This window comes from Pinus tabuliformis, chromosome 6, assembly GCF_031772625.1.
Source record: "Pinus tabuliformis cultivar Carrire ecotype Pingquan chromosome 6, CPIR1, whole genome shotgun sequence".
Lineage (NCBI taxonomy): Eukaryota > Viridiplantae > Streptophyta > Pinopsida > Pinales > Pinaceae > Pinus > Pinus tabuliformis.
In genome coordinates this window covers 194,863,692-194,891,304 of record NC_142292.1, presented here as the reverse complement: position 1 = coordinate 194,891,304, position 27,613 = coordinate 194,863,692, and the positions used below count along the sequence as shown (strand labels likewise).

Genomic DNA, 27,613 nt, shown 5'->3' with positions numbered 1-27,613 from the left:
CTCCTCTCTGGAGTGAAGTCAGTTATCAAATAATGAAGTATATCACATGTGAAGGGAGGTTTAGCATCATTTATGGATATCATTTCAGGTTGTTACATGAATTAAGGTATGGGATGGACTTGCCTCCAGCCAGAAAACTGAGCATCCCATATTTCATCCTTCAGTCCTTAATTGAATGTGATACAAAGCTAAATGAAAGGGTCCCCGATCTAGGAAAAATTTTAAGAACCGCCCCCTAAATTTACATGTATAATAAATGGGTGAATCTCCATGGTATATAGGAAAAATGGAAGGCGATTTTATCAATAATATGATATGTATATATAATTTTTTGGTGAATCTCTCACCAGGCATGGCGAATATTTTACACAATTATAAAATCTTGTGTTTATTGAATACACAAATGAAATCATTTCATTTATTTAAAATATCTTTGAAATCAAAATTACCGAAATTACATATCGATAACCTAGTGGGTGTAGGATAAAATTCACCCATGCCATTCACAGAAAGAATGAGAAAAAACCTAATACTATATATAAAACCAAGAAAAATTCAAATTCATCACTTCTAGGGACCTCGTAACCACCCTGCCAATACACAAGTATGTTCGTGTTTGTAATTAGAAAAATTACCCAAATTACAATCTGTTTACTCTAGCATATGTTGGAAAGTTATAGAAGGATGACTAGTGCAATCAATCCATTCCTTTTAGTCCTAGATTTGTTTCAGTTTAAAACAGAAGTATACAAATATAATTGTCCAATGTCTATGCTTTAACCATTCACCTTAAGATGTTTTTACAATATAATTTCCTAAGTCTATTTAATATCTTCATTATCATAAAAACCAACCTATATCCATCTTAACTACACGTCTACCACTCTTAGGGGGATGAAATCTATTTATCCCTTTGAGCACTTGGTAGACCCAGAATTAAGATGGATCTAAGATGATAGAATTTCCCCTTTAAATAGTCTATGCTCACATGAATACCATGGTATTACCATGGGTCAATACCATGGGTTATCATAAACCTGGAGCTTAAAAATTACTATTAGTAATTTATAAAAATTAATAAAATTAATAGTTGATTTTTATTTTATTTTTTATTTTAACCAAGCTAAAATGTTTAACATACATTAAATTACAACATCCATTTTTACTCTTGATCGGATCAAATATTTTTTCACTCTATGCTAGTTTGCATATCACGATATTTGATACCTCTCGGGGGTTAGTAGATCCAGAGTAAAAGTGGATCTATGATGGTTTAATTCCCTCATTTAAATAGGTTACATTCTAGGTGAATACCATGGGTCAATACCATGTGCCATTTTGGTGAATACCATGGGTCAATACCATGTGCCATTTTTATTTTTATTAATACTAATATTAGGGTTAATAATGTTTTTTTGCATGGTATTAATAACAAGCTAGTCCATGGTATTTGTCCCATAGTATTTTTCCCATAGGTTTGAGTGTTCGTAAATATAAGGTGACTTATGGAGTACATATAAAAAAATGTTTTATTTGTTTACCATACCTCTCGTTTAATTATATTTTTATTAATTTACCATACCTCTTTTACAAATATGGTCTTTGGCCCATATGATTCACTTAAATAAAACCTCTTTCTTGAGCCTTCATAAATAGAACGAGGGTTATGGACTAAATATAAAAAGAGGTTTTATTTATTTACCATGCCTATAGTGTATTTTTATTTTTATTTATTTACCATACCTTTTGAGTAAGTATAAAAAGACGTTTTATTTATTTACCATACCTCCACTTATATTTTTATTTGTTTACACCCTTGCATGTATATAAGGTGACTTATGGAGTAAATATAAAAAATGTTTTATTTATTTACCATACCTCTCATTTATTTATATTTTTATTAATTTACCATACCTCTTTTATAAATATGGTATTTGGGCCTTTGGCCCATAGGATTCACTTAAATAAAACCTATTCTTGAAAATGGGCGAATGGATTCACTTAAATAAAACCTATTCTTGAAAATGGGTGAATGGAAGGTTGTAACTCCTAATTTCAAGGGCTCAATTTACCTTTTTTACCCTCTCCCTTAAAATAAGGTGGGCTATTTGAGGTGATTTGTAAAAATGTACTATGATACAAAATATTCACCCACTAAAAATTTAAAACCCCTTAATTTCGCCAAAGGGCGAACATTCGCCCCTAAAATTTTCTATGCGGGCCAGATCAGTTGGCCCACCATGGGCTCATCAAACTATTGGTGGAAGATGCTTTGCACACCTATACTATCCCCATCGATTGGGAAATCTTCAAAAATATGTCCGGGGATGATGACATCAGAATTTTGGCTGAGAACATCAGCCCATCCAATAGTAATGAAGGGGAGCAAACTGAAGAAATTGAGAAGAACAATGATAAGGGAGCACAAGACATTCAAGAAGAAGGCAAAACAGAGGAAGAACAGAAGGAAAAAGAGGAATTTGACAAGACTGCTGAACCTAAGACAGAGAAGGAGACAACAACAAGAACAGAGAAGGGAAAAAGGACACAGATTGGAAAGAAAAAGGCCAAGAAAGCCCAAAAGAAGACTGCCACAGCCAAAGCTAGCACCCAGCAAGAGAAGGAAAAGACACACCCTGAGATATCAGTGACACAGGCAAAAATAGTGGGCATAGAGATTTCTACAGGAAGCAAATGGAAAGAACAGCAGGAAGAGAAATCCTCTGAAATGTTGGCAAGGGAAGGAGCAGTTGTGCTTGCTGCATTAAGCACCCCTACAAAACAAAAAGGAAAAAGAAAAAGGCAAACCTCCATGTACTTTCAAGCCAGAAGAAGCACAAGGATCAAAGTGGGAAAACCCCAGCCACCATCAAAGGAACCAATTGTCATTGAGGACACACCCACTAAAAAGCATGAAGAGTCTCCTTCCAAGATATCCATCACCTATGAAAGAGGAAGCCCAAAATCCTCCACATGGAAAGAGAAAATTAAGTTGATGGATTCAAAGGCAGTTCTACAAAAAGCTTAAACATCTTTACAGGAAACTCTAGCCAAGTTAAAAGAAACTGAGAAATTGGAAGAGGAGGCAACGAAACAATCACAAGAAGCAGACAAGCCCGAGGAGATACTTGAACCAAGCCCTCAACCTAGTTTGGGCTCATATTACAACTTGTTAGAAAGTGGGAAGATCATCCCACAGAAGTTTTTTGTACCACTTTTCTTTGCATTGGAACAAGAACGGGTTAGGACTCACATTTGGATGAAAATTTCTAAATCCAAGGGAGTTACAAACATAGGCCACCTGGAAGAATAGCTGAAAGAATTGAGAAGAGAGTTGGCCATGGTGAGGCACGTAGAAAGCAATAAAAGAGCCCAGCCACAGGAGGAGAATGAGCTACTGAAAAAGCAGTTGCAGCTACAGGAAGTGCATAAGGAAGATAGGCTGTCCATTTTGGGAGGGCAGCAGCAACAAGAAGGACCTCTAGCAGACAAGGAAACAACCAAGGAATAGCAGAAAGAGGGAAAGCTACAAGCTGATGTTGAGATGCTGACAAAACTTCTGCAAGAAAAGAAGTTTTAGGCAACAGAAGAAATACAAGTTTTAAAACAACAGTTGCAAGAAAAAGAAGCCCGAATGGCCTGCATGGCCAGCTAGGCAGTAGAAGCCTTACAATGTAGGCAACCTGCTAAGTCCTATGCATTATATCTTAAAGACCAATAGTTGAAATTTCAAATTAACACATTGGCCCAAAGGGGCACCATTCCATTCCAGAATTACAATCAGTTTATGCATTTGTGTGACAATAGCTCAACTGAAGATAAGGCCAAGCTAGCAGAATTCTATTTGCACAACTTGGCACTTCCAAAAATGAATCTATGGGACCCCAATGCTGCATTGGGAGATGTACAACTCATGGCTATGGCTTCTTGGTTGAGCCACAAGGAAAAGAGGGCAATAGAAATTCGGAAGGCTATGGCTAGGGAGCTAAGTGAGCCACTCATGATCAGGGCAAAGCCAGAAGATCCCTCAGCTTTAGTATATGCTCATCAACAGCTTGCCAACAACCCTCAAGTCCTTCCAGATTATGTTGAAAGGAAAGCTCAAGCCATTGCTCACTTTGAAGACATGGAACGATTGTTTGGTGATAATTGCATTCATGCTTACACAAGGAGATGGAGCACATTGTCCCATAGTCTGAAGATAAGAGAGTACCACTCAATGAGGGAGGCTTTGGTGAGAGTACCCCTTTATAAACAGTCAATGCAAAACCTAAAGGCCAACTGGATTGGCCTAAAGTTCAGTCCTCCACTACTCTTACGACCACTAGAAGGGGTCAAGGAAGAAGAAGAACACAGGGAATGGGAGGAAGTAGACAGAAAGGCAGGGTTTCATGACAAAGAAGAGGACATCACCTCAGAGGCTTGGGATGTCAGAGAGGCAATCAAAGCAATCAAAGATGACGAACTGGATTAGTTGCTCAGAGGATGAGCAACACATTCCGCAGGGGGGTGATGATGAGCCCCAAAAATGGGTAACTTTATAGGCTCATTTTTCCTATTATTCTCATTTAATCCACCATTCTCCATAGTTTTATGGATTCTTCTGAATATATTTGTGTTAATTGAGTGAATAGGAATAGTCACTTGACCACAAAGTCTAATAAGTGCTTATTGCAGATTTTTGGACATTTTTGGACCAAGATCAGGCATTTATGAGCAGATTGGTAGCCAAATATGAAGGAACAAGGTTGATGATTTATAGGAGGGGTGTATCCTGCACTAAATGGCCCCTTCCTCGAGTTCTCCACCATCAGCTCAAGTTCAACAGCCCACCAAAGATGATTTCAAGGGGCAGCCGAGTAGGTCTAGTGAAGTGGCTGATTAACTGCAGTTTTGGGCAGCCAAGCTCCTAAAGTTAAGGAGGACTGTTGGGAGTCCTTGTTTGCATAAGTAGGAACGCTTTAAGCCATGGTATTTTAGCTATTGAATAGTTTATTTTCACACTTTAATGCAGCTCTGCATTCAGCTCATCTTCGAGCTCTTTCTGTAAACAGTTTTGTGACATGACTATTATTTTTTATCAATGAAGATGAATTCCTCTTTGCACTAGCTCTGAGCTTTCTTAGGAGGCTGTAGCTCTTGGGGTTGGGCCCAACCCAAGTGCCCAGTGCCTCCTTTGTGTACTTTTATGTGTTTTTACTGCATTCATAGGATAATTTGTGTATATAGGTTAAATCTTACTTTGTTACTTAGGTTTTTTTTTATGATTAAGATAGTTGTTCATGCTTCAGGTTGATTTGACAATTTGGTAATAGGAAAAGATCCACAAAAAGGCTATCAAGCAGTCCTTGATCTCATTTCTCCCTCCTTGGGACCATGAGCTGAGACCAAGGCACACTTGCTGCCACAAAAACATTGTTTTTTCCTTCCAATGCAATTGCTAGTGTTAGGTTTTAAATTGGAAAAGTTGATATTAGTTGTGTGTTTATGCTTAGATCTATTCTTGCTTAGTTTCCATAGCTTTCTTGCATGATTTCCTGTCTATAAACTTATGTTCATCATGTTTCTGGTTTTTAGGTCAGATTAAGTCAAAATAGATAGATCTCTGTTTTTTTAGTCTTTGCTTGAATCAGTTTCAGAAAGAAGTGTGAAAAAAACCTGTAAGACACCCAAACCCACTCTTCCTCCATCATACAGCTTGCTTCAGTCCCTCTCTCAAGATTTCCTTCACCCATTAGCCATACTTTCCCAACTTGCCCTAATTTCTACATTTTTGTGCAACATTGTTCTCTTCATCTTTGAACAACTCCAACCATCTTCTTCACTCCTGAGCTTCATCTACCAGATCCTAGATCCCTTAATATCCTTATCCATCCTTAATTTCCACTTTCCCACCATTTTTTCACCATCAACCCTCTAAAAACCACTTTCGGCCTATTCCTGTAGAACTTCCTGTAGATCCCCTGCAGACTTCCTGTAGAAGTTCACGCGAGCAGTTTTTCGAGATCTGATCACTGTGGAATTCTCCAGAAGGGTGCTAGGGACCCCTTAGGTCCTCTTCTCACCTTCCCAACCTCCTGCAAATGCCCACTCCATTTCCTTTCGCCAATAAACCTCTGCACAGTCAAAAATAGTTAAAACACATGCATAATAATTCTGCATAAAATTAATCAAAAATACAAAAAGATGATTCTTCCACATTTTCCTTCAGAAGTAGCTTAACCACATGCATCTTACCTTTTCAAGAGTCAATGGCATCCATTTCAGCAGCTTTCATCTCTTTTCTTGCACAAGTAGGGTTAGTCGGTAAAACTAGGGTTTGCTAGGGTTTGTGTTTCCTTTCAACTTTGATCTCCTTTCTGCAAGTAGACTAGCCTCTTTTGAGTTCGCTTTCGTCCATCACATTTAAAAGCTTCTTCTGAGAACTCATAGAAATTGGCTTAAGCTCCTAGCGAACTTGTGCCAGCTAATCAAGTGACAGCCTACAATAAAAGCTAGTACTTGTGCATATAGCACCGTCGCTTCCAAGTTTGTTACGAACTACTGGGTTGATAAAAGTATAGGGAGTCCCAGGAGTTTCAGCATCATTGTTGCAATACTGGATGTTACCGGGAATAGTGTCTATGCAAAGCTGCTAATCCCACTAAGGCTGGTAGCTACCTTAGAAACAAACAAACAAACTAAAACTACTTTCGTTTTCCTTTATGAGAGATAGATGAGAGAAGAATAAAGGAGACCAACCTCTGTCTTGCGCTTGGTTCCTTGCTCTATTCCTCTCTCTTCTGATAGTCCTTTGCTACTTGCTTTCTTGTGTACCCAGCTTCACAGAGTACCTGTAGAATCAAAGCAGCATAACACTATACGAGAACATAGATCTATTATCATAAGCAATATAGGATCAGATGTATATTAACCACACAAATGCATAAAACATCAATCACACAAGTGTATGGAGGAAAACTTGAATAGCTTTATTGATAATCAAGAAAGAGCCAAGAGAATTACAACCAATTTTTCTGACCCAGCATCATCCTCTCAGCAAGTAAGCCCTTCTTCACCTCATGACAAGCTTAGATCACCCAACACTATGATATTGCACCAAGAAACCAACAGCACTTCCTTACAAGATACAAAATTCCAGCCTCTGGATCTCTGGGATGAGGGATCCATATATAGATGTCTGCAAGGGAGGTGAGTCAGCTTTTGAGATTTGATTAATGTCTTCTCTCTGATAGTTCTTGATTCCACTTGGAGATTGATGATCTCTTACTCATCCCTGGTCGAATTCAGAGAGGCAAGTGTCACAGGAGAGGTTTCTGGAAGATTCCATGCTCCTCCACCTTGCGGATTGACCCTACCATTTGTCCCTTCTCGCCCATCACACCCCATAGAAGGGCTTTTTGACATGCATCGCACCTACTGTGTGTATTCAGGTGGGATGCAACGCACTTTGCCTATGGAGCAGGTGAAATGGTCCAGTTTTGGCTAGTTCGGAGTAGTTTTTCATGGAGAACTTCTAGGAGAAAATGTAATTAGTTGATATTGTTCTTTTAGGGGTCGGAACAACACTTTTAGTGACTTAAGGGCCCTTGGTTTATTGACATTTATGAATGGGGTTGCAGTGCCCAAAAATGTCTATAACAGTTGCCCCCTAAAGCATGTGGTCGTTAATTTGTCGATGTCGGGTGAAATGCTTTATCATGAGGATCTGAAGTTCTTTCAAGCTGGAAGGAGACCTGTAATAAGATACAATACAATACATTATCTTCATAATATTTTCATGATCTATCTGAGGCGGGCATTCCCATGCTCAGTTTTATAAATTCTTTTTCATGTACATGAGACAGACAATCGTCTGAGTGTAGACTGATGATTCTGGTAGATCCATCATCCCTTAGATTGGATGATTATCTATGCAGCAATGATGTACATTTGATGTCTTTATTTTCCTAAATATATATCGCAGCCCGGATGGATGAAACTAGATCTGGGGTCTTCAATCTTGTTTGATCTTCACTCAAAGTACAAGTCGATCCATGTGAGAGATGTTCTGGAGTCGAACATGGAAAGACATCGCCTGATTACCAGCCAATGATGTAAGTCGTTAACAGGAGCGAGAGGAATCACCGATAATGATGATGACCCTCAAGGTACTACAGTACAATTCACATGGTGTGAATTAAGGACTTGGCGTCAAACACCACGCAAAATCTTTCGGTCGAAGGACATTGATGTAAACCTGTCGCCGAAAGTGAGAAACTTGCCATTGAGGCATGCAAGCTTCAAAGTACTGAAAGAGTTGTTCCTAGATCGGCTTCTTGGATAATGAGTTGATGTCGACAAGAAGCGATCTGTCATAGGAAGACCTTAGTGAATCCCACATCAATGACATGGAACGGAGCAAATGATTTTAATGGAGGTGAAAACGATCTGGTGATATACGGTTCAGGGTGGCGGTCATGAAAGAATGGAGCAAAAATGTATTATAGTGGGTGAGACACAGGTGAATTCTCTGAGCGACTTCTCTTGAACATATCGGCGACACTGACATGATGGATTGGTAGCATTAACCCCAAATGTGGATGGTGTGATGGAACCATAGTGATGTGGCCAGTGAATGGAACAACCCAACCCAACTCGGATGTGGAGTGAAAGTGTCATGTTCAAGAGCGACTTGCTACCAACAAAGTTTCTTCAAGTTTTCTTCCCAAATTTTCCCCAGTCATTGCTAACCAGTACCTCAAGCTTGAGGAGGATAACATATGCTTGTTCTATAATTTTCCCTTCGGGCAAACCCATTGCTATAATTTAACGAGCCTAGTGATAGTGAAACTCGTTCTTGTCTGTTATGGACAAGTTTGTCGCTATTAGTTTTTAACGAGTTTAACGACAAAGATAACTCGGTCCTTTGCAATTTTAGAGAGTCTAAAAAGGGACGTAAAGGAAACTCCATTAATCCTTTTTCATCATCTAATCCCTTAAGTCCGAAAAAGTATAAAATAATACAGAAGGGATGAATTTTCGGTACTTTTAACGAGCCGAACAAAACAAGCGCTCGATCTTTTTGTGTAATAATCCCTCAGGTCCAAAAAGATTAAAATCTAAAGGAGGGATAGCACTTCCGGTCACTTTAACGAGTTGGAGAGGCCAATGGCTCGACAATCTTTTCATATTTTACGAGTCAGTTGAAAAGAGCCTAAAGGAGACTCGTCTTTGAGGAACGAGTGATAAATTCGGGTAGCTGCTGATTCCAGGTAAGGTTTGGAATTTTCCAATCATGGCAGTGTTACAAGGATGGCTAACAGGATCACTCTTTGCAGCTGTTCCTCAAAAGGGGTAAACAATCAAGTGGAGGTGAATGATCGGCCAATACAGAGTGGAGGTGACGATGAGAACACGACCAAGGCTTCAAAGGCTAAAGTACTACATTCACGATGGTTATTTATCGGAAATTGGTTCATTTTTTATTTTAAAATGAGCTTAAACGTTGGGGGAAACACTTGCTCATTGATTATGTTTATTTTTTAACGAGCTTGAAGTCTGCATTAAAACTACTTGATCCAGTCGTATAATAAGAATGTCTCATCTAAAAACGGCATTTTTTCAAAGCTTTGCCCCACATCCTTTCTTTATGCAAGTTAGGAAACGACCAATCCTACGAGTTTAAAGGGTTAGAGGGCTCGTAAATTTAAAAAATAAATGGTCGCTCTTCGCTTGCATGCCAAAAGGTTTGCATGCCCCCAGGTATAGTGAAATAGAGTTTTGAGGTTACCCCTCAATTTGCAGAAAAAACATTTGTTTTATCGGGAAAGGCCTACCTTTTTCAGGTTACCAAAGATTGTTCTATCTGTACCACAAACAAAACACTTCTTTGGTGATGTCTACCGAAATAGACAAAGGTGAGTGGCACAGACGCCTCCACTCACATAACTTTGACGAGGGAATCTTATTCTAGCCTAATCCCATTTTCCTAAACAGATGGGTGTGTCGGACTAGTCATATATCCTTCGCAGAAACCTACCCTATACCTAAAGTTTTCCGGCCGAAGCAGATCAGGGTGCATGCCCCCTGGGTTTCAGTCATGCCCTCCGAATCACTTGCGCTCATCAGGAGGATGGACTGGGGATTGATGAGACATTCCTTGCGTGAAAAAGACCATTCAAGGTTGGTATATGACTATTTGCTATGTGTGAACCGGGAAATGAAAGCTGGTCTACGAGCTTGACCACTCTTCCATCGTGCGGAAAACACATTACTCTAAAGAGTGAGGAGACGACAGCTCCCATGCAATAAATATAGTCTCATCCAAGGAGTAGATTATAATCCAAGGGTCCTTGGACTACCATTACGTTCATGTGAACGGTTTTCCCTCTCAATGTTATCGGCACATTGGGAAGGATCCCTAACGGTCGACTGGGTCCTTTGTCAAAGCCTATTAGATTTCTCATTTCAGGCAAAAGCGATGGTGAACCAAACGCTTTCCAAGCAGTTGAGGAAAGGATACTCACAGAAACCCCTTCATCTATGATGGTACCGGCCATGACCATTCTATATATTTGAGCAATGATTCGAAATGGTACACTAGCCGGTAAACGGGGTCTGCCTAGTAGATTCCAGTCAAAGGAAACAACCAGGTTGCTTGGAGGTGCGACCAAATAGACGGCCTGGTATGACTCTGATGAACTTCCTTCCTACGGTAAAGGAATGGGTAGATTGCCCCTATGTTCATCGGAGTCTGTGCTTATGAAAAGAATTTGGACGGTGTCATCCTTGTTCTCTTCAGTGACTGTATCATCTGAAGATGGAACCTCTGAAGGCAAGACCGGGTCAACTGCCGCCTCGACCTTTTGACTTTCCTCTGGTGTGGATTCAGATGGTTTATCTTCAATGATAGACGCTTCGGCCAACCACAAGGGCGTGTCAGCTGGATTTTCAACTAGTGACGGACTCGGCAAGAGTTTCTTATATCCAGGAGGAAGCCGTAACGGTGAAACCGGACGGTCGTCCAAAACTCTTTTAGCCTCATCTAAGAAGGGACAACGGTGGATGGCGTGATCGCCTTCACAGATTTTACAAGGAAATTTACATTTTCCTTTTTGTCCAGGGGCTTCACTTTCACTAGTTGACGGTGTATTCTCAACATGATCATTAGAGGTTGATGACATCGGGTTGTGCAAATGAGGAGACCAGTCCCTTAAGATCTGAGGGATGCAAGGACAATCTCGATGATAGTGGTCTCCTTTGCAAATGACACATGGCGATTTAGGCTTGGTCGGTGCAGTGTGTGGATTTTCGCTAGACGATGCTTGGTTGCCGCTTTTCGCCTTTGGCTCCTTCTTCTTCTCTTTCTTCTTCTTTTCCTTCTTCTTCTCAGGTACTTGATTTTTGGCTTTACCAGCTTCATCAAGCAAAGAGGAAGGAGGAGAGGAAGAATTGGACGAAGTAGAGGGTTGAGGGGTAACTCTAGAATCGTTTAGTTGCTGACTTGATTGTTTAGGAATTGCGGTGTTCTGAATGACGGAGGTTGAGAAGAGCCATACGGGCAAACCAATTGTCAATCCTGGAAGCGACAATGTGGCCATATGGGGTGCACCAACATCTCCCCAAGAGGAGAAGGGACTAGGATTTCCTCCAAGGGGAACTCCTTGGTTGGTGGACTCCATTTTCCTCAACCTAAGACCAACGTAGGAAAGGTGATAATTATTCCGTTTAAAATAAATTTTAGACGCTTTGACACAACTTGTTTTTTCAATTTTTAAGAGTCGAGAAAAACAAAAGATGACTCTAGTCACCTTCGATTTTTAATGAGCCTGAAGTGACAAATGCTCAGATGGACCTTTTCCGTTAAGGAGTCTGAAAATGAATGAAAGGGATTGCTCTGGAAATCTAGACAGAGGGATTACCAAACCAATCGCAAAATTGCAGAATACTTTTTACGGTACGGCAGTCAATCTTCCCGAATGCTGTGTTCAGTGCATTGCGATCGATAGGGCGGCAGACACGGCCTCCTATGGATAAAGGATTAAGCCTATTGTGGTCTCCCAAAATATACTCGACGGTACGTGGGAGCACAAGTCCGTACTAGCACTTATCATCTCAAAGTGGAGGAATCACTCAACCAACAGTGAAAACAACAGTTACCAGGGTTTACGATGCCGGAATACGTCTCTAGCCTAGACTTCTAGATGTTGTGCGTTAGGTTCCAAAGCGTTTTTAGATTCATTAAATTTATTTTATAGTTGATCTTGCTTAAGAAATTTGCCTTTCAGGTTCACCGCGTGATGTATATGTACAATTCCTAAAATGAAATATAAGATGATAAACAGTCGTTTAGTCTTCTTTTTGCAAATGAAAATCCTAGCTACTAAGGAAAGAGAGATGGCGTTCTTTCAACAAAGAGCAAAGAGCACACACTATATGCACTGTCCTAAATCAAACCAACAAACAGTCTAAATGAAAATGCACATGCATGTATTTGTTTTCAGCCTTCTTAATGTGTAAATGATAAAAAGAAAGCTAAGTGCAAATCTGAATTATTTTTTCAAAGCGACAATTACTAACAAGTTTCTTTTCTAGAAAAAATGAGGACAATGACAACACTATGCGATTTGGAATTGAAAACTTGCTTTCGACACTAGAAAAAACTACTAATTCAGATCAAATACAAGAGTAACAGTGTAATCGACTATCAAGAACAATTAGATTCTCTTCTATGACTGAAAACAACACTTGCGACACTTTCAAATCAAGAAAGGACAGTACAATTACGCTACTTCTTTGTAAAGGAGAACTGAAAATGACTCAAAAAATACATAAAAAAATTTACAGTTCTTTGCACAATGGAGGCGGAATAACAGCAAGGAAATGGGTTTCAATCAGAGGTGTACTGACTACAGGCAACAAAAACTCCTAAATAGAGCTGAAAAGAATGAACACAAAAACCAAAATTTAGGAACAAGGCCTTGTCTAATCAGCGCACCTGTAACACAGTGAAACTGAAATGCAGCGCACCTACTACACTTGGGAAGTGCGCTGCATTTGAAGTTCACATAACAGACAGTGCGCTAGGCCAGGGACGAGACTTTGATTGGGTTCCAGGTCACAGTTTGCAGTTCAGTTCAAGGATTTTGGCCGAGCAAGTGGTAATCAGTAAATCAATCACAGGGGTAGATCTAAGGAGGTTACTAGAGCCACCACAAGGGCAATTAGAGAGCTTGTAAATCAATTGTTTAATTCATAAACAAAACCCAGAGATTGACTGAAGCAGCGTTGATCTACTTTGCACTTGCATAGCAAATGCAGTTCGAAGGCTAGCTGGCTTGACTTCAGGCTCCGTCTGTAAGTTTATAAAGTAAACAAATGTAGATGAACAAACAATCTACTCGCTCCCTAGTGGAGTCGCCATTTTGTTACTGGGAATAGTGTCTATGTAGAGCTGCTAATCCCACTAAGGCTGGTAGCTACCTTAGAAACAAACAAACTAAAACTACTTTCGTTTTTCTTTATGAGAGATAGATGAAAGAAGAATAAAGGAGACCAACCTCTGTCTTGCGCTTGGTTCCTTGCTCGATTCCTCTCTCTTCTGATAGTCCTTTGCTACTTGCTTTCTTGTGTACCCAGCTTCACAGAGTACCTGTAGAATCAAAGCAGCATAACACTATACGAGAACATAGATCTATTATCATAAACAATATAGGATCAAATGTATATTAACCACACAAATGCATAAAACATCAATCACACAAGTGTATGGAGGAAAACTTGAATAGCTTTATTGATAATCAAGAAAGAGCCAAGAGAATTACAGCCAATTGTTCTGACCCAGCATCATCCTCTCAGCATCTAAGCCCTTCTTCACCTCATGACAAGCTTAGATCACCCAACACTATGATATTGCACCAAGAAACCAACAACACTTCCTTACAAGATAAAAAATTCTAGCCTCTGGATCTCTGGGATGAGGGATCCATATATAGATGTCTGCAAGGGAGGTGAGTCAGCTTTTGAGATTTGATTAGTGTCTTCTCTCTGATAGTTCTTGATTCCACTTGGAGATTGATGATCTCTTACTCATCCCTGGTCGAATTCAGAGAGGCAAGTGTCACAGGAGAGGTTTTTGGAAGATTCCATGCTCCTCCACCTTGCGGATTGACCCTGCCATTTGTCCCTTCTTGCCCATCGCACCCCATAGAAGGGCTTTTTGACATGCATCGCACCTACTGTGTGTATTCAAGTGGGATGCAACGCACTTTGCCTATGGAGCAGGTGAAATGGTCCAGTTTTGACCAGTTTTGAGTAGTTTTTCATGGAGAACTTCTGGGAGAAGATGTAATCAGTTGATATTGTTCTTTTAGGGGTCGGAACAACACTTTTAGGGACTTAAGAGCCCTTGGTTTATTGACATTTATGATTGGGGTTGCAGTGCCCAAAAATGTCTATAACACTGGAGCTCACCACTTTGTTGTCTCTTGATCACTTGTGCAAGTACATAAGCACTGAGAGAAGCAGGAACAAGTCTATAACACAAGCAGTTTGAGGCTCTCAACAAAGGAAATTAGATTAGCATCAGAACGAGGTAGGCCATCTCTTTCGTTATTCTTTTCACTTATAACCTAGGAAGATGTCTAGTTGATTGTCACTTCAGTTGTTAGACCCACTCATTGGGCTAGAGGGATCATATATGTCCACAGATAGGATTAACCTTGCCCAAAAAATGGTGACTCTGTTAAGGAGCATATGACCCTTTCCATCTAAGCTTTTACCCTGATATTTTGACTAGTTTGACCAATCGTCGATTTTTCGGCTTGTCTGCATCAGTCTGGGTTCATACCATCACTGATTACTGCCTTAGATTGCTAATTCTAAAATGTTTCTTGGAATTGTTTTAGTTTTCTCCCATATTCCTCACCCATCGCGTGTTTACCTTATAATGTCGCGATGGCATCGCGGTTTTTTCCTTTACAGTTTCCATGATCATGGTTTTTACCTTTATAGTCATGATGAAAAAAAAATTCTTCATTTTTTGGTCGTGCTGAATCATCACTACTTTTGCTATACAAAGTAGTGATGGCATCGTGGGTTTGCCTACGCAAAGTAGCGATAATCACGGGTTTGGGTATATAAAGTAGCGATGATCCATGAATGTGAGAATTTTTTAGGATTCTTCCTAAGAATCCATTGCTTCTTGGCCCCTAAGGTCTTTTCCTATCGTGCATGCTTGGATTTGTCAATGTTTTGATTGATTTCCTTGATTAATTTGCAAAATTTGTCTCCTTGGCTTCGAAGTGAAATCTAACTAAATTATGGGGTTTCTAGTCAATTTGTCATCACTTGTTGCTTGTTGGTGTCATTGAGATGCTTGTTTTTTTGATTAGTTGAGTTTTTTTTTCTATGGAAATCATATAAAACATCGTTTTCAATTTTTTTTAGCTTGTACTTCAAAGTTTACTTTTCATGGAAATGCATTAGATTAGTTGCAATGAAAAGTTATTTTTTGAGATTCATCATTGAGGATAGATTACATTTTTTCAATGATTGAAATTTAAAAATTGTATTAGGTGCATCAAATCATTCAAAGCGAAAAGAAAAGCATAGTTCATATAAGTGCATCTTAGTAAAGTCAAAGTCATTTTGCTTTCGAAAAGTTACATTTAAGATAGTGAAAAGTGAATATATTTTTTACTTTTGGTGTTGCGCTTGGAAGACGAAAATGAAAATTACTGGAAGGAATTTTGCATGATACATTTTGTTTCATGCATTATTTATTGAAATTTCTTCCCTTGATTAGCCTAGCTTTCATTGAAATGAAAGTTTTTCTTTTCTCATATAGTTGCATCATAGGTGCTCAGGTGACATCGTTTTGAGCCCAAAACTGAAACATAATTGAAGATCAACTTTAAAATCTATCAATTAATCTATGGAGAATTTGAAACATTAACGTCCATATTTAGTGGTCTAGGCTAGAGACGTGTTCCGACGTCTTTAAAACTTAGCAACTGTCATTCTCTTTTGCATTAGACAGCGCTAGCATGGACTTGTTCTCCCCGTACCGTCGATTATATAAAGGTTGGCCCTCATAGGTTGCAAACCTTTATCCATAGGAAGCCAAGTCTACCACCCTGTAAACATGATACACCAAACACATCTTTCAGGGAGATTGCTTGCACGTACATCAAGTCCTTGGTAAATTTATTTGGTGATGTGTATATTGTAGTTTACAATTACTTGGTACTCCTTTTGCCTAGAATTACCTGAGTAGTCATTTTGAACTTTTCTGACTCCTTAAATTTGAAAATATCATCGAGCAACTTGTCCTTTCAAGCTCGTTAAACTGACAAAAGCGACTAGAGTCACCTTTTCGTCCTTTTCTCGACTCTTAAAACATGAAAAGGAAAATTTTTTGTTTCAAATTCTAAAATTAATTGACCACAGAACAACATCCTTCCCGTGGAAATAATCCTTAGTAGGTCTTAGGTTTATAATGATGGCAACATTTCCTGAGTCTACCAGTTAAGGAAACCCCTCTAACAGGAATCTTAGTCCTTTTCCTCCTTTTGGAAATAATGTTGCTCCCTATATGGCAATGTTGTCCATTCCTGGATTGACCATTAGTCTGCTAGTTTGGTTATTTTCAACATCAGTGGTTGCGAGTGTCCAAACTACTTTTCAAACGAGTTCTCCTCCACCTAAACAACATTACCTTCATGTCGATCCTAAAGTTGAACCCTCTCCTTCTTCACCTATTTCTTCACCTCGTTCTTCCTCTTTGCTTGGTGAAAGTATGGATTCTAGTAACCAGGAAGCTAAGAAGAAAATGAATAGGCCAAAGAAGAAGAAGCAAAATAAGCTAGGGGGCAACCAAGAAGTCATTACTATGGATGCAACTGATGTAGAGAAATATTCCAACCAACCCCAAAAATTAAAATTCCCTTGCATGTTATGTAAGGGTGACCACCTTCTTCAGAATTTTCCTAGTATTCCCAAGGTCTTAGAAGTGTGGTCTACAAGTTCACATCAACCTTTGTCATGAGCCTCTGGTGGTGATGTTGGTGATAAACCTTCAAGTAGTAAAGCTCATGGGAAAAAGGGAAAAGTCAAATTTCCCTTTAAGTTGTGTGAAGGTAATCATCCCATTCACCTTTGTCCTCTTATGGATGAAGCTTCCAAAGAGTTGGAAAATCTTATAGCTTCTCAACCTCGTCATCTGACTAGGTATCGAAATCTTTTCCTTGATCCTCCACTAGTTGATCCAATGATTAATCAAAAGTCATCTTTGGTCAATGCCACTCTCTCTGAAAGTGAGTCTCGTGAGTCCGTTCTCGATCAACCATTGATTGAGAAACTTCTAGACTTGACCCCACCTTCAGTTAATCGTAACTTTTCAGTAGAGAGTGAACCTCATACTGCTCAGGTTCTTCTGGTTTCTTCAGTTTCGAATGAACTGGAGGGAAATCCTTGTGTTCTGAAGGTGAATGAGATCATTTCTCCTATTCCCATCGAGCAAGAGCGTAGCTCTCATGTTCCTATGACACCCCCTCCGAGTAGTTTAGTCACTTCTTTTGATTGGAGTCAACTTTCAGGATATCACCTTTTGTCTTATGTTCTTTTCAGATTACAGTATAGGCTAACCATATGGTCATGCCTAGCACACTCATAGATGAGGGTGCATCTATTAGTATCATGTCTTCAACTACTTGGCAAGCTTTAGGTTCTCCTCATCTTGTCCCTGTCACCCAGAATCTATTAGCTTTTAACAAAGGAACCAGTCAACCATTAGGGATCCTCCTTAAGTTGCCTATTACTTTGGGAGGAAAGACTATCTCTATAGACGTGATGTTTGTCCAAGGCCCTTTAGATTTTAATCTACTCCTTGGCTGTGACTATGTTTATCTCATGGGAGCTCTTGTCTCTTCTCTCTTTCGAGTGATATGTTTCCCACTTAATGGAAACATTGTGATCATTGATCAGCTTACATTCATTGGTCCTGAATCAAATCCTACTCAACCATCATCCCTACATGGTTCTTATGTGCAAGTAGTATCACCCCCGCCATAGGTTAATTACGTGGCCACCTGTTCCATGCCCACATCTACAGATGATCTAGTAGGTGATATAGTACGCCATGTACTGCGGGCATTGGAGCCTGAATTTTCCATTAGATCCCTGGACATGTATCCCTTCCAGAGTGTTGTTCTCCCATCTAATGAGAACCTCTTGGAAGCCATGGCCTCTTTTGGTCTGTGATCTTGTCCAAATGAAAGATAGTCGTGAAATGGCTATCCAAATGACTATCTAAACGAATGGTTGTATATAGTCCTTGAAATAGGGTTATAAACAGGGATGTGAGATAGTATTAGAATTGCCATGCTCGTAGAAAGCAAACAAAACAATGAAATCATCAAAGGATGGAAAATTTTAACGATGAAAATTTATCTCAAAGTTTAGAAATCTTGGCGAATCTTACTAGTCACTAATGTGCAAACTATAAAATATTTGGTGATATATTTGTAAGAATATTCAAATTTATAATGATTTTTTGTATAGTCTCTATTAAATTTTGGTGATCTTTAAAATAAAATATTTTTATACTATAAAAACTTGGCGAATCATTTTTATAAAAAATGGAAATTAACAAATCATTTTTTGAAAAAAGCATGGAAAATTAGCCCACCTGCGAATATTAACCCCTAAAATTTTCCCTGCATCAAAGCATTTACTTATTATAGGTATGTGTGCATAGCAAAATGACGCTTAGAAAATACCATAGTGGATTAGGTTTAGAAGATACTAGAGAAGGTGGTTTATCACCCGCAAGCATCTACACTATTTGTATCATACTATGACGAGCTTTAGGATGAGAACATAACAAAACAAGTTGAAGAACGAGTGCAACTTCTTTAACAAGGGCTCATTAAGATGTCTGCAATCATTGCAAAAGCTTCCCCTTCTTCTTGCATAAGCTACTTGAATGAATAAAACCCAAACTACAAACCCATAAGTTATTGTTGTCACCTTACTAGTACATGTATGCTCTAGTGCAGGGTAGCAAGAGGTCCAACTAGATGGGTCATGTGATAAAAAGGCAGTAGGTATGAGGCAGAGTTTCAGTTCCCAAGGAGTATTTTTTTTTTTTTCATGATATCTGAGATTATCCATGAACCAATTGGCTCAACGACTTCTCAAATTAAGATAATGTGTTGTTTGTTTCTCTCCAAGACATGAATGAGAAAATCAAAAACTGGCCTCAACTCTCAACTATCGGCTATGCTCGGCTATGAGAACCTTTCTCGAAAGGCATGTTTCAGTTTGTCCAGTGCTCTCTCTAGTGTCTAGGCCTGTATGGTTGAGTTCGAGAGCTTCATCGATGGACCTGAGAAGGCAAGGGCTAAAAAGATTGACAGCAAGGCTAGTAAATTCCAACTGTCTTTCATGGGTAACCGTTTCACACAGCAGCTGCCCGTTCAATTGCCTTAACTGCGAACTCAACCCATGTAGCCGTCAACCACTCGCTCCCTGCTCGTCCCGCTTAAGGCAGGGACTAGCTGCAGTGCAGCCCTCCTTGTTAATATTTTTATTTGTTTTATATGTACCATCATTATTAATATATTTCTACAAATAGTATTGTTTGATCATATAAATAAATACTATCGTCATTACTTTCCATACAATCAAAAGGTGACTGTAGATGTGTGCTCCATATCTCTCCTTGTGCAGCAAAATTGCACGCTTTTGACCATCAACAATATTGAGCCCTGTGAAAAAAAGTTCACAGAATTATTTGAGCCCTGTGAAAAGAGCTCACAGAAATTGCAAGCTTTTGACCATCAACAATGTTGAGCCCTGTGAAAAAAAGCTCACAGAATTATTTGAGGCGCAAAGATGGTTACCTCAAAGAAAATGGTAGAAACTCTTCCCATTAAAAATTACATATTACATTGATCAATAATCTTATTGATAAGAATTACATTGATCAATAATCTTATTCATAAGAATTACAGTCAATTCAGTCCCTGTTAACCTAATTCATGCTTCGTTAACATGACATATATAACCAAACGAGCTTTTGTTGAGAATATCTATCGCTCTGCATGATAGATCAATTTATAAGCTTTGAAATTCTAAGATGTCTTTTTAAAGGAATTTCGAAAAAGTAATCCAATAACTGATAGTAGACAAAAACTCATAAAGTTCAAAAATAAAACTTTTTTATTCTTTGTTTTTTGGCATTTCTTAATTCCTGTATGCAAGCCATAAAATGGTACGAACTTTGTCATTTAGAAAAAGATAAGAATTATAAATAAAATTGTTTATTTCATAAGCATTCGATTTTTTCTACCCTTGTCATTTAAAGAAAATTACACAAGCAAATTACGCGAGCAAATGAAAATAACAGCACAAAATACTAGATAAACAGATTTGAAAGCACAAAATATTCTATGAACAGAAAGTGCTTCAAGAAATCCTTAGATATAATCTAGATCGACTGAAGATTGAAACTTATTTGCCAGCTTGGCACCAGGCAACTGAACTTATTTGCCAGCCTGACACCACACAATCGAACACCATTACATCACATGTGGCAGATCAAATTAGTTTCTTCTGCATCAGTCCGAACTCTAGATGTTCTATGTCAACTTAGCTCTGCACACATAACCATGTAGCAGACCAAACTATTCCCTAGTCCACTCAGTACACAATAATATAATAAAAATCAGAGCCATTCCAATCCAATCCATCATTCATGAGGTAATCACCATCTTAATTTGGGAGGAAAATACTGCACAAAACAACAAGAGAGTCAATTCATAGTCAAGCTTTCCAGACAAATCAGCACAATTTGTACAGACAGTGCAGCTTCAAATGAATGCATATTGCAGGAAAGTGGTAGAATGAATGAATACCAAGACCAACCTTATCAATGAGTGATTGATAATATGGCTTCACTTCCTCCACATCAATTCTGACCTTACTCTTGCTGTATAAATCATATTTACTGTTCACATGAAATAAATAGTGATCAGAAATGCACTCAAGATTATAACAGTTATGATAAGTAAAGAATGAGAATGACCCAATGCTCAGTTTCTTACTTGAATATTTTAACCCACTTGAGCATCTCCTTATCTTCATCATTCAGCAAGTGCATGTACGCACCTTCACGATAAAGAGCTGTAACAAAATACACCATCCATTAGATGTGTTATTAGTCCAGTCAAATCAGAATTTCAGGTTTACAAAGAAAATGAGATATTGTTTTGCTTACGGTAGAAAGAGTGAAATCTTATGACGAAGAGAGCTGCAGGAGGTAATGTTGTGTTATTCATTTTAGCCACCTGTTCAATCCATCAATGAATAAAACAATCAAACATTCTATGTAGGCATGAAATGAAATGATATGTTGGCTTATTTTCTCAAAGTATATTACCAGGTACATGTACTCATCGTGACCCCATGACATAAGAACGTTGTCCAGCCCACATTTTTCAGAGTACACCCCGTTTTCGGTGTTGTATTCTGGGTTGTCAAAATCTGGATTGTCCTTGAAAAACTACACACAACAATATCAAAAACCTTTTAATCATTTGTATATTACAAGAAATTTGCAATGGACCAAGAACAAAGATTTTCAGAAAAATACCAAGTTGCAAAATGAACAGAGAAGCTAGATATACATTACCTCGTGGTGAACAATGGTTTCACTGAAAGGGCATCCCAAAGGAAAAGTGTCACCTGTATAAATTCAAATATGTAAGGCTTTTTTATTAGACGTGATTAACAACCAATCCTGTCCATTGCCCAGAACAGTCCAGCATCTGCGAATTATAACTAAAATATCATTCAGGACTCTTTAGGAAGCTAAATGCATGAGAGATGTAAACGATGGATACATTCCATTTCATTTTACAGTGGGTAATGTTCACTGAGCTCTCACCTACAACTGCCCATTGAGGCTCCCCTCCAAAGTTAGGATGCAGTAGTACCTTGCCCAGATCTGCATGCATTTTCTCAATCACAATTTCATCTATAACTCAATCACAACTCAACTAGAAGTATAATCCAATGACATATACTGAAATAGATTATTGTTGAACTAATCTCAGTTCGTTTGCTGCATAAGTTAGTATTCAAAGAGTTGGTTTGTTGCACAACTTAGTAATCAAAGAGTTAGATGGGTTGCAACTCATACCATGGATGAGGCCAGTCAAATGAAGCCAATCTTCATTTGGGTAATCTTTACGAATAGCCTCTGCTGTTTGTAGGAGGTGTTCTATTTGAGGTTCATCGAGGTCAGGGTCACTCTCATCTACGAACTCGTTTAATAGTTCACAGCATTCCCAGATGCTCATGACAGTTTTGTCAAGCTTACCATAATGCTCGCGCTTACTTAATGCCTGCAACCACACACAAAATAATACACCAATGTGGATAACCAAACTCTTATTACAAGTGAGTGCATCCATGGTAACACAGTTGTGATGCAGTCCAGATATTTTGCCTCACACTCTATTTAGCAGAGATTTTTCTAGTTCTTTGTCTCTCATCTTGATTACAGAATTACTTTAAAAGAAAGGAGAGTTGCAGTGTAGTAATAATAATTTAATTTTTAAATTACTATTAAATCAGACATCAAATTGGTATATAAAACACTTTTATTTATGAGATAAAAGACCAACTATTCAGCAATTTGAATTTGATAATTAAAGATCTAAGAAAACATTTATACTCATGAAATTAAAGAGTATCCTTATGTAAATTGTAGATTATGGACTCCCAGAATATTCTAGGATTCTAAAGACATGGACTAGGTCGCCATGTCCCGAAATAGTCGAGGAATCCGCCATCGGCTTAAGCTCACAATTGAAAATGGGCATATTTTTTTCATGGGTATATTTTCAACCAGCAAAGTCTATAGCAACTTGGTTTTTATTTGCATTACGAGAATACTTATAATCAAGGGAGACACTAGCAATGTATCCTTGGCGGAAAATGTTACGAGAAAACTTATAATTAAGGGAGACATTAGCAATGAGAGTACAGAACTTACGAAATCATATGTCTGGTTGATGTGATTAAGTCTATAAAACTCTTGCACACCAGCCCGCCTCTCGCTTTCGCTTTCATAGTTTCTGTTAAGGCCCAACCATTAGTTTTTCACATAATTTGTCATGCGACGATCTACCTGGTAAAGTGCTCTGTAAGGTTTCAATACCTGAAAGCATGACCAAAGGCATTGCTGTCTGGTGTGACAAAACCCCCATCCAACTGAAGAACGTGGGATTGTGAATGGCCCGTTTGGGTTTTGTTGATATCATTTCCTTCTAGGAGGGGATCTGCAAAAGCATTTATTTAAAACATAAAATAAAATCATCTCATCAGAGGAAAATTTTTAAAGATTGCATTACAAAACTAAGAATATGACAAGGGAATAAAAATTCATTGCATTTCAATATAAGGTGATGACCTTGAACGATGATTGTCATCTTCAATTGAATTCAGTGTGCTTAAAATCTGATTGAATCGCTGAAAGAACCTGCAAGGAAATCAATATATCTGTTTGGTCTGAGCATATCGTTGACTGTAGCCATACTTTGAGAATACACAAATCAAACTGCAATCAATATAAAGACAAGCAAATGGAGACAAAATTTTAACCATACCGCAACTCTGGTTCGAGCAACAGAGGACTGAGAGAGTACAAAAATTGGAAGGAGGCAAAGAGTACAATTTAGGGATGTTGTATATATAGTGGAGAGGGCTTGTTGGGGCTTGCAATGCCACCTCAACCGATTCAGGAGAATGAGTCAGAGAGCATATCCGATTCCAGAGGTATTTGACATCTCAGGGTTGAGACAGACCTGGAAAACGTGCCAAATGTGGGTCTCCACTGTGTGTTTTACTATGAACGATAAAGTTAATTACCATGTAAATTAATTTTATTTGCAGAGACCTGAGATTCTGCTTCAACTAATTTAACTTATTTCAAGAAGATTTCAATTTTCTCCAAGTTTAAAAAATAATAAATTAAGATAAAATTCAATCTCATACAACAAAACTTAAACTTATCAACAATTAATTATACACCAACGATGATGTTATAAAATTTAATATTAGTTCGATTTTCAGATTCCAGCGGTGGCTCATGGAGAGCAGGAAGAAACAGGGAAGCTGATATAATGAGCGTTGGATGAGATAGTGATGATGAGGATGATGCTGATGAAGATGATAAGCACAAATGTTGGTGAGATTCGGACTGTTGGGCAACCAGCAATTCTAACCATTTGACAATTAATATTATACATATCATATGGATAACGTTGACCTATTAAGAAAGGAAAATACTTTTATTTTTTAAATAATTTTTTGGAATGATTGTTTTTTACTTTAATTTTTGGGGTTATTTTTAGTTAATGAAAATTATATTTATCTAAATATATTTTTTTATAAATTATTGGGGTTATTTTTAGTTAATGAAAATTATATTTATCTAAATATATTTTTTTATAAATTAACTGTAAACATGTATTTATTAGGTTAATTTTTAAAAATGTATTTATTAGTTTATTCTTAAAAATCTAATTGTAAAATAAACTAGTTTTTAGGAAGGCCATGTATTTATTAGGTTAATCTTTAAAAATGTATTTATTAGTTTATTCTTAAAAATCTAATTGTAAAATAGACCAGTTTTTAGAAAGGCTTAATTTAATAGTATATATCCAACTGTCTTGATAATCACAATAATCGACAAGGCAAGGCTCAAAACTTAATATTTGTTTTAACAATTTTCTAAATATTTTTAAAAAATATTGTTTAATTAAAAAAAAAAATCTCATTTATTATTTACATTGAAAAATTATCCGAACTTCCAATTAACTAAATTTATATTACAGATAAATTAAGCAATTTAAAACTTGATTTATATGACATACTAGAGCTCACCCTAGGAATATGATATTTTAGTGCTCACGCTTGGAAATATGAGATATAAATTAAACAATTTATAACACATATCAGCGCTCACCGTTGTCTATCATTAACCCATTAAGCATTATTATAATGACCAAATTCTCATTATCGTTACCAAAATCTGGCTATCATTACCAAATTTTTATATGGTTAAAATGTGTGTGCGTGTGTATGTTCATCCTTATTATAATGACTTGCTTAATCATGACCGCTTTGATTTTTATATAATATAGTTCATTAAGATGAGGAGCAAAGTTGTTTTGTGTTTCAATTTTAACATTTTACTTATATTCCCAGTCATATTTTATAAATATTTTAAATATTTTATTTTTTTTTAAGTTTTTATTTTTTTATTTTTTTAATAAATATATAAATTATTTTATATTAAGATTAGTTTTATTAAATAAAGTTTATATAATAAATATAATGTAAACTTAATAATGGTTAGAATGTTTATTTTAATGTTCTAAATATTAAAAAGTTTTTTCATTAGATAGTTTTTACAGTGTGTTTATGGGAAAATGTCTCACTAAATGGGCAAGGGATATAATCAAATTGAAAGTCCCAATTAAGTTCTTTTTTATCTAGGATAGTTGAATCTTTTCAATTATATGGTTAACAACCAATAATTATGGGATTTATTGTTAAAGATGAATAAAGAATGCAATCGAAAACATTCAAATTTGTATCCTACAAACTATGACGTTAAGAACTATAATTTAACAAACAAGATTACTCCATATCTACTAAAGAACAATTCAAACACTGGTCTACAAAGCAAAAGAAAACAACAATTCAACAAATAGGATTAACCCAATCTACTAAATGACAACATTAGAAATCTATAATAACTATAGAAAGGAAAAGATTAATTAATGTTGGAAGAAATAAAGAAGGATGAAACTATATTGATCTAAGAAACGAGTATGTGTATGTATAGAAGAGTCCATCAACACAATTTTTTATCATATGAATCCATTAGGTTCACAGTTCAAAGTAGTCCCTATATGGAAATCCTGAATAATTGCTAATAACTAATTTAATTAAATTGAAATTGAAAGAAACAAATCTAACATGTTATACTCTACAAATGGTATCTACACATGATAGTCCTTATATGGAAATCATGAATAATTGCTAATAACTAATTTAATTAACTTGAAATTGAAAGAAACAAATCTAACATTTTATACTCTACAAATGGTATCTATACCCGACCCCACGCATTGGTAAGAATAATCAAAGACGTATACAAGTCTCCTAATAAAAGGAACTAAGCTAATCCAGCTCGAAATAAGAAAAAACAGATCCAATCTAATTTGCAAAAAGAAAATCACTACTCACAAAGTAGTTCAAGAAACAAATGAAATCATTCAACAAAATCTTGGCTAGGAAAATGGATTATCAATATGAAAAATCGACCAAAAATATCTTTTACAAAATATTTATCCCTTTTTCATATATAATTTCCCAACCCATAATCCCTGGGGCACTACTCATATGTATAGTGCAACAACATTCTCTCTTCCATCTATGAGAAGAAGGGGGGATTAATCATTAGCCTTAATTTGGTTCTAGTTTTGACATGTAATTATTAGTAAGAAAGCCTGATTAACTAAAGGAGGTATGGTGGTTATGGTGCACATGTTGGCCACAGGAAATTTCCATCTCCCTTGGATTGAGTTAAATTCATTGACATAAAAAGGGAAGAGTTGAGGGAGCATAAGTTTATGTGATTGAACCCTAATCACTTGGCCCTCTGGTTCATGCATCTTTTCGTTTGCATTGCCAAGGTATACATCATTTTTTGGTGATGTTAATGCCTTTTTGTTGGGGCTCTCTCTGCAGTAGGTTTGGATGCTCTGTTGTGGTCGCCTGCATGTGTTATTCTGGCCTTTTGTGCTTTCATTCATGTCTCTGTTGCCATCACTCTACTTCATGTCCGGTTTTTTCTAATGGTCTCGTTTGGGTGTGCCATTTCTCTACCTCATGTTATCATTGTTTTTTTCTTTTTCAAGGGATGTTTGTACTATTTCTCGCTTGGTTGTCACCGTGGGTTTTTCGTAGGGCTTTGATGCCTTGATTTATTTTGTTTGAAGCATGGTTTTGGGGGTTTTCTCATGGGCTATCAAGGTGGCCTATGCCCTGTTGTAGTTTTTCTAAGATTTCAAGTAATGTTTGTTGGGGTTTTTTGACCTCCTTTCTTAGCCATTTTTCATGGCATAATTATCTTGCCATGTGCTTATTTCCCTGATTAGCCATGAGGCATTGTTTTCTTGAACGCATTCAACCTATGCAAAATGTAACTTTATTGTTCTTTTAGATGAACAAAATTATGGGTTTATTTTCTCATTAGATATATATATTTCATTGACATGATGAGGAAACATCTTACTTATTACTAATTTCACATATTTCCATTTCATAAGCAATCAATTATAGTCTCTTGTTGCTGGCCTCTTAGAATAAATCTCATTGGGTTACTACTCCTCCTACCACCTTTGGCTGTTCAATTTTGTATGTCCACAATTTGATGGTATCCTTTGTCTCCTATATCTCATTCTTGTCTTGAGTGTTTCCTTCTTGTTTGGATTTCCTTTTCATCTTTCTTGTGTTATGTTGTTTCTACTTATGTAGTGCGACCCTTCAG

The 27,613-nt window shown here is 37.3% G+C and overlaps 1 protein-coding gene across 2 annotated transcripts; it reads right to left on the bottom strand.

The window, feature by feature from the left end:
* Window positions 1-20,380: 20,380 nt before the first annotated feature.
* Window positions 20,381-23,741, bottom strand: LOC149258128 (putative inositol oxygenase). Of its 2 annotated transcripts, none has more exons than XM_089370721.1 (12): window positions 23,658-23,741; window positions 23,462-23,530; window positions 23,210-23,330; window positions 23,045-23,126; window positions 22,187-22,391; window positions 21,932-21,991; window positions 21,677-21,729; window positions 21,425-21,547; window positions 21,263-21,332; window positions 21,090-21,168; window positions 20,911-20,992; window positions 20,381-20,776 (listed from the first exon to the last, which is right to left on the bottom strand). In XM_089370721.1, exons 2-12 carry the CDS (start codon window positions 23,478-23,480, stop codon window positions 20,750-20,752), a joined length of 921 nt encoding a protein of 306 aa, XP_089226847.1. In that variant the 5' UTR covers window positions 23,481-23,530; window positions 23,658-23,741; the 3' UTR covers window positions 20,381-20,749. The 2 variants fall into 2 exon arrangements, with proteins under 2 accessions (XP_089226847.1, XP_089226849.1); XM_089370723.1 differs by having other exon boundaries at window positions 23,462-23,550; window positions 23,658-23,698.
* Window positions 23,742-27,613: the final 3,872 nt, after the last annotated feature.

What these genes read in the sequence shown, in the direction of transcription:
- LOC149258128 (XM_089370721.1), bottom strand. An exon ending in AAACCATTGTTCACCACGAG is followed by an intron (nt 21,548 to 21,676) that starts GTAATGTATATC and finishes TGTTGTGTGTAG; the next exon opens with TTTTTCAAGGACAATCCAGA. An exon ending in ACGATGAGTACATGTACCTG is followed by an intron (nt 21,333 to 21,424) that starts GTAATATACTTT and finishes TGGATTGAACAG; the next exon opens with GTGGCTAAAATGAATAACAC.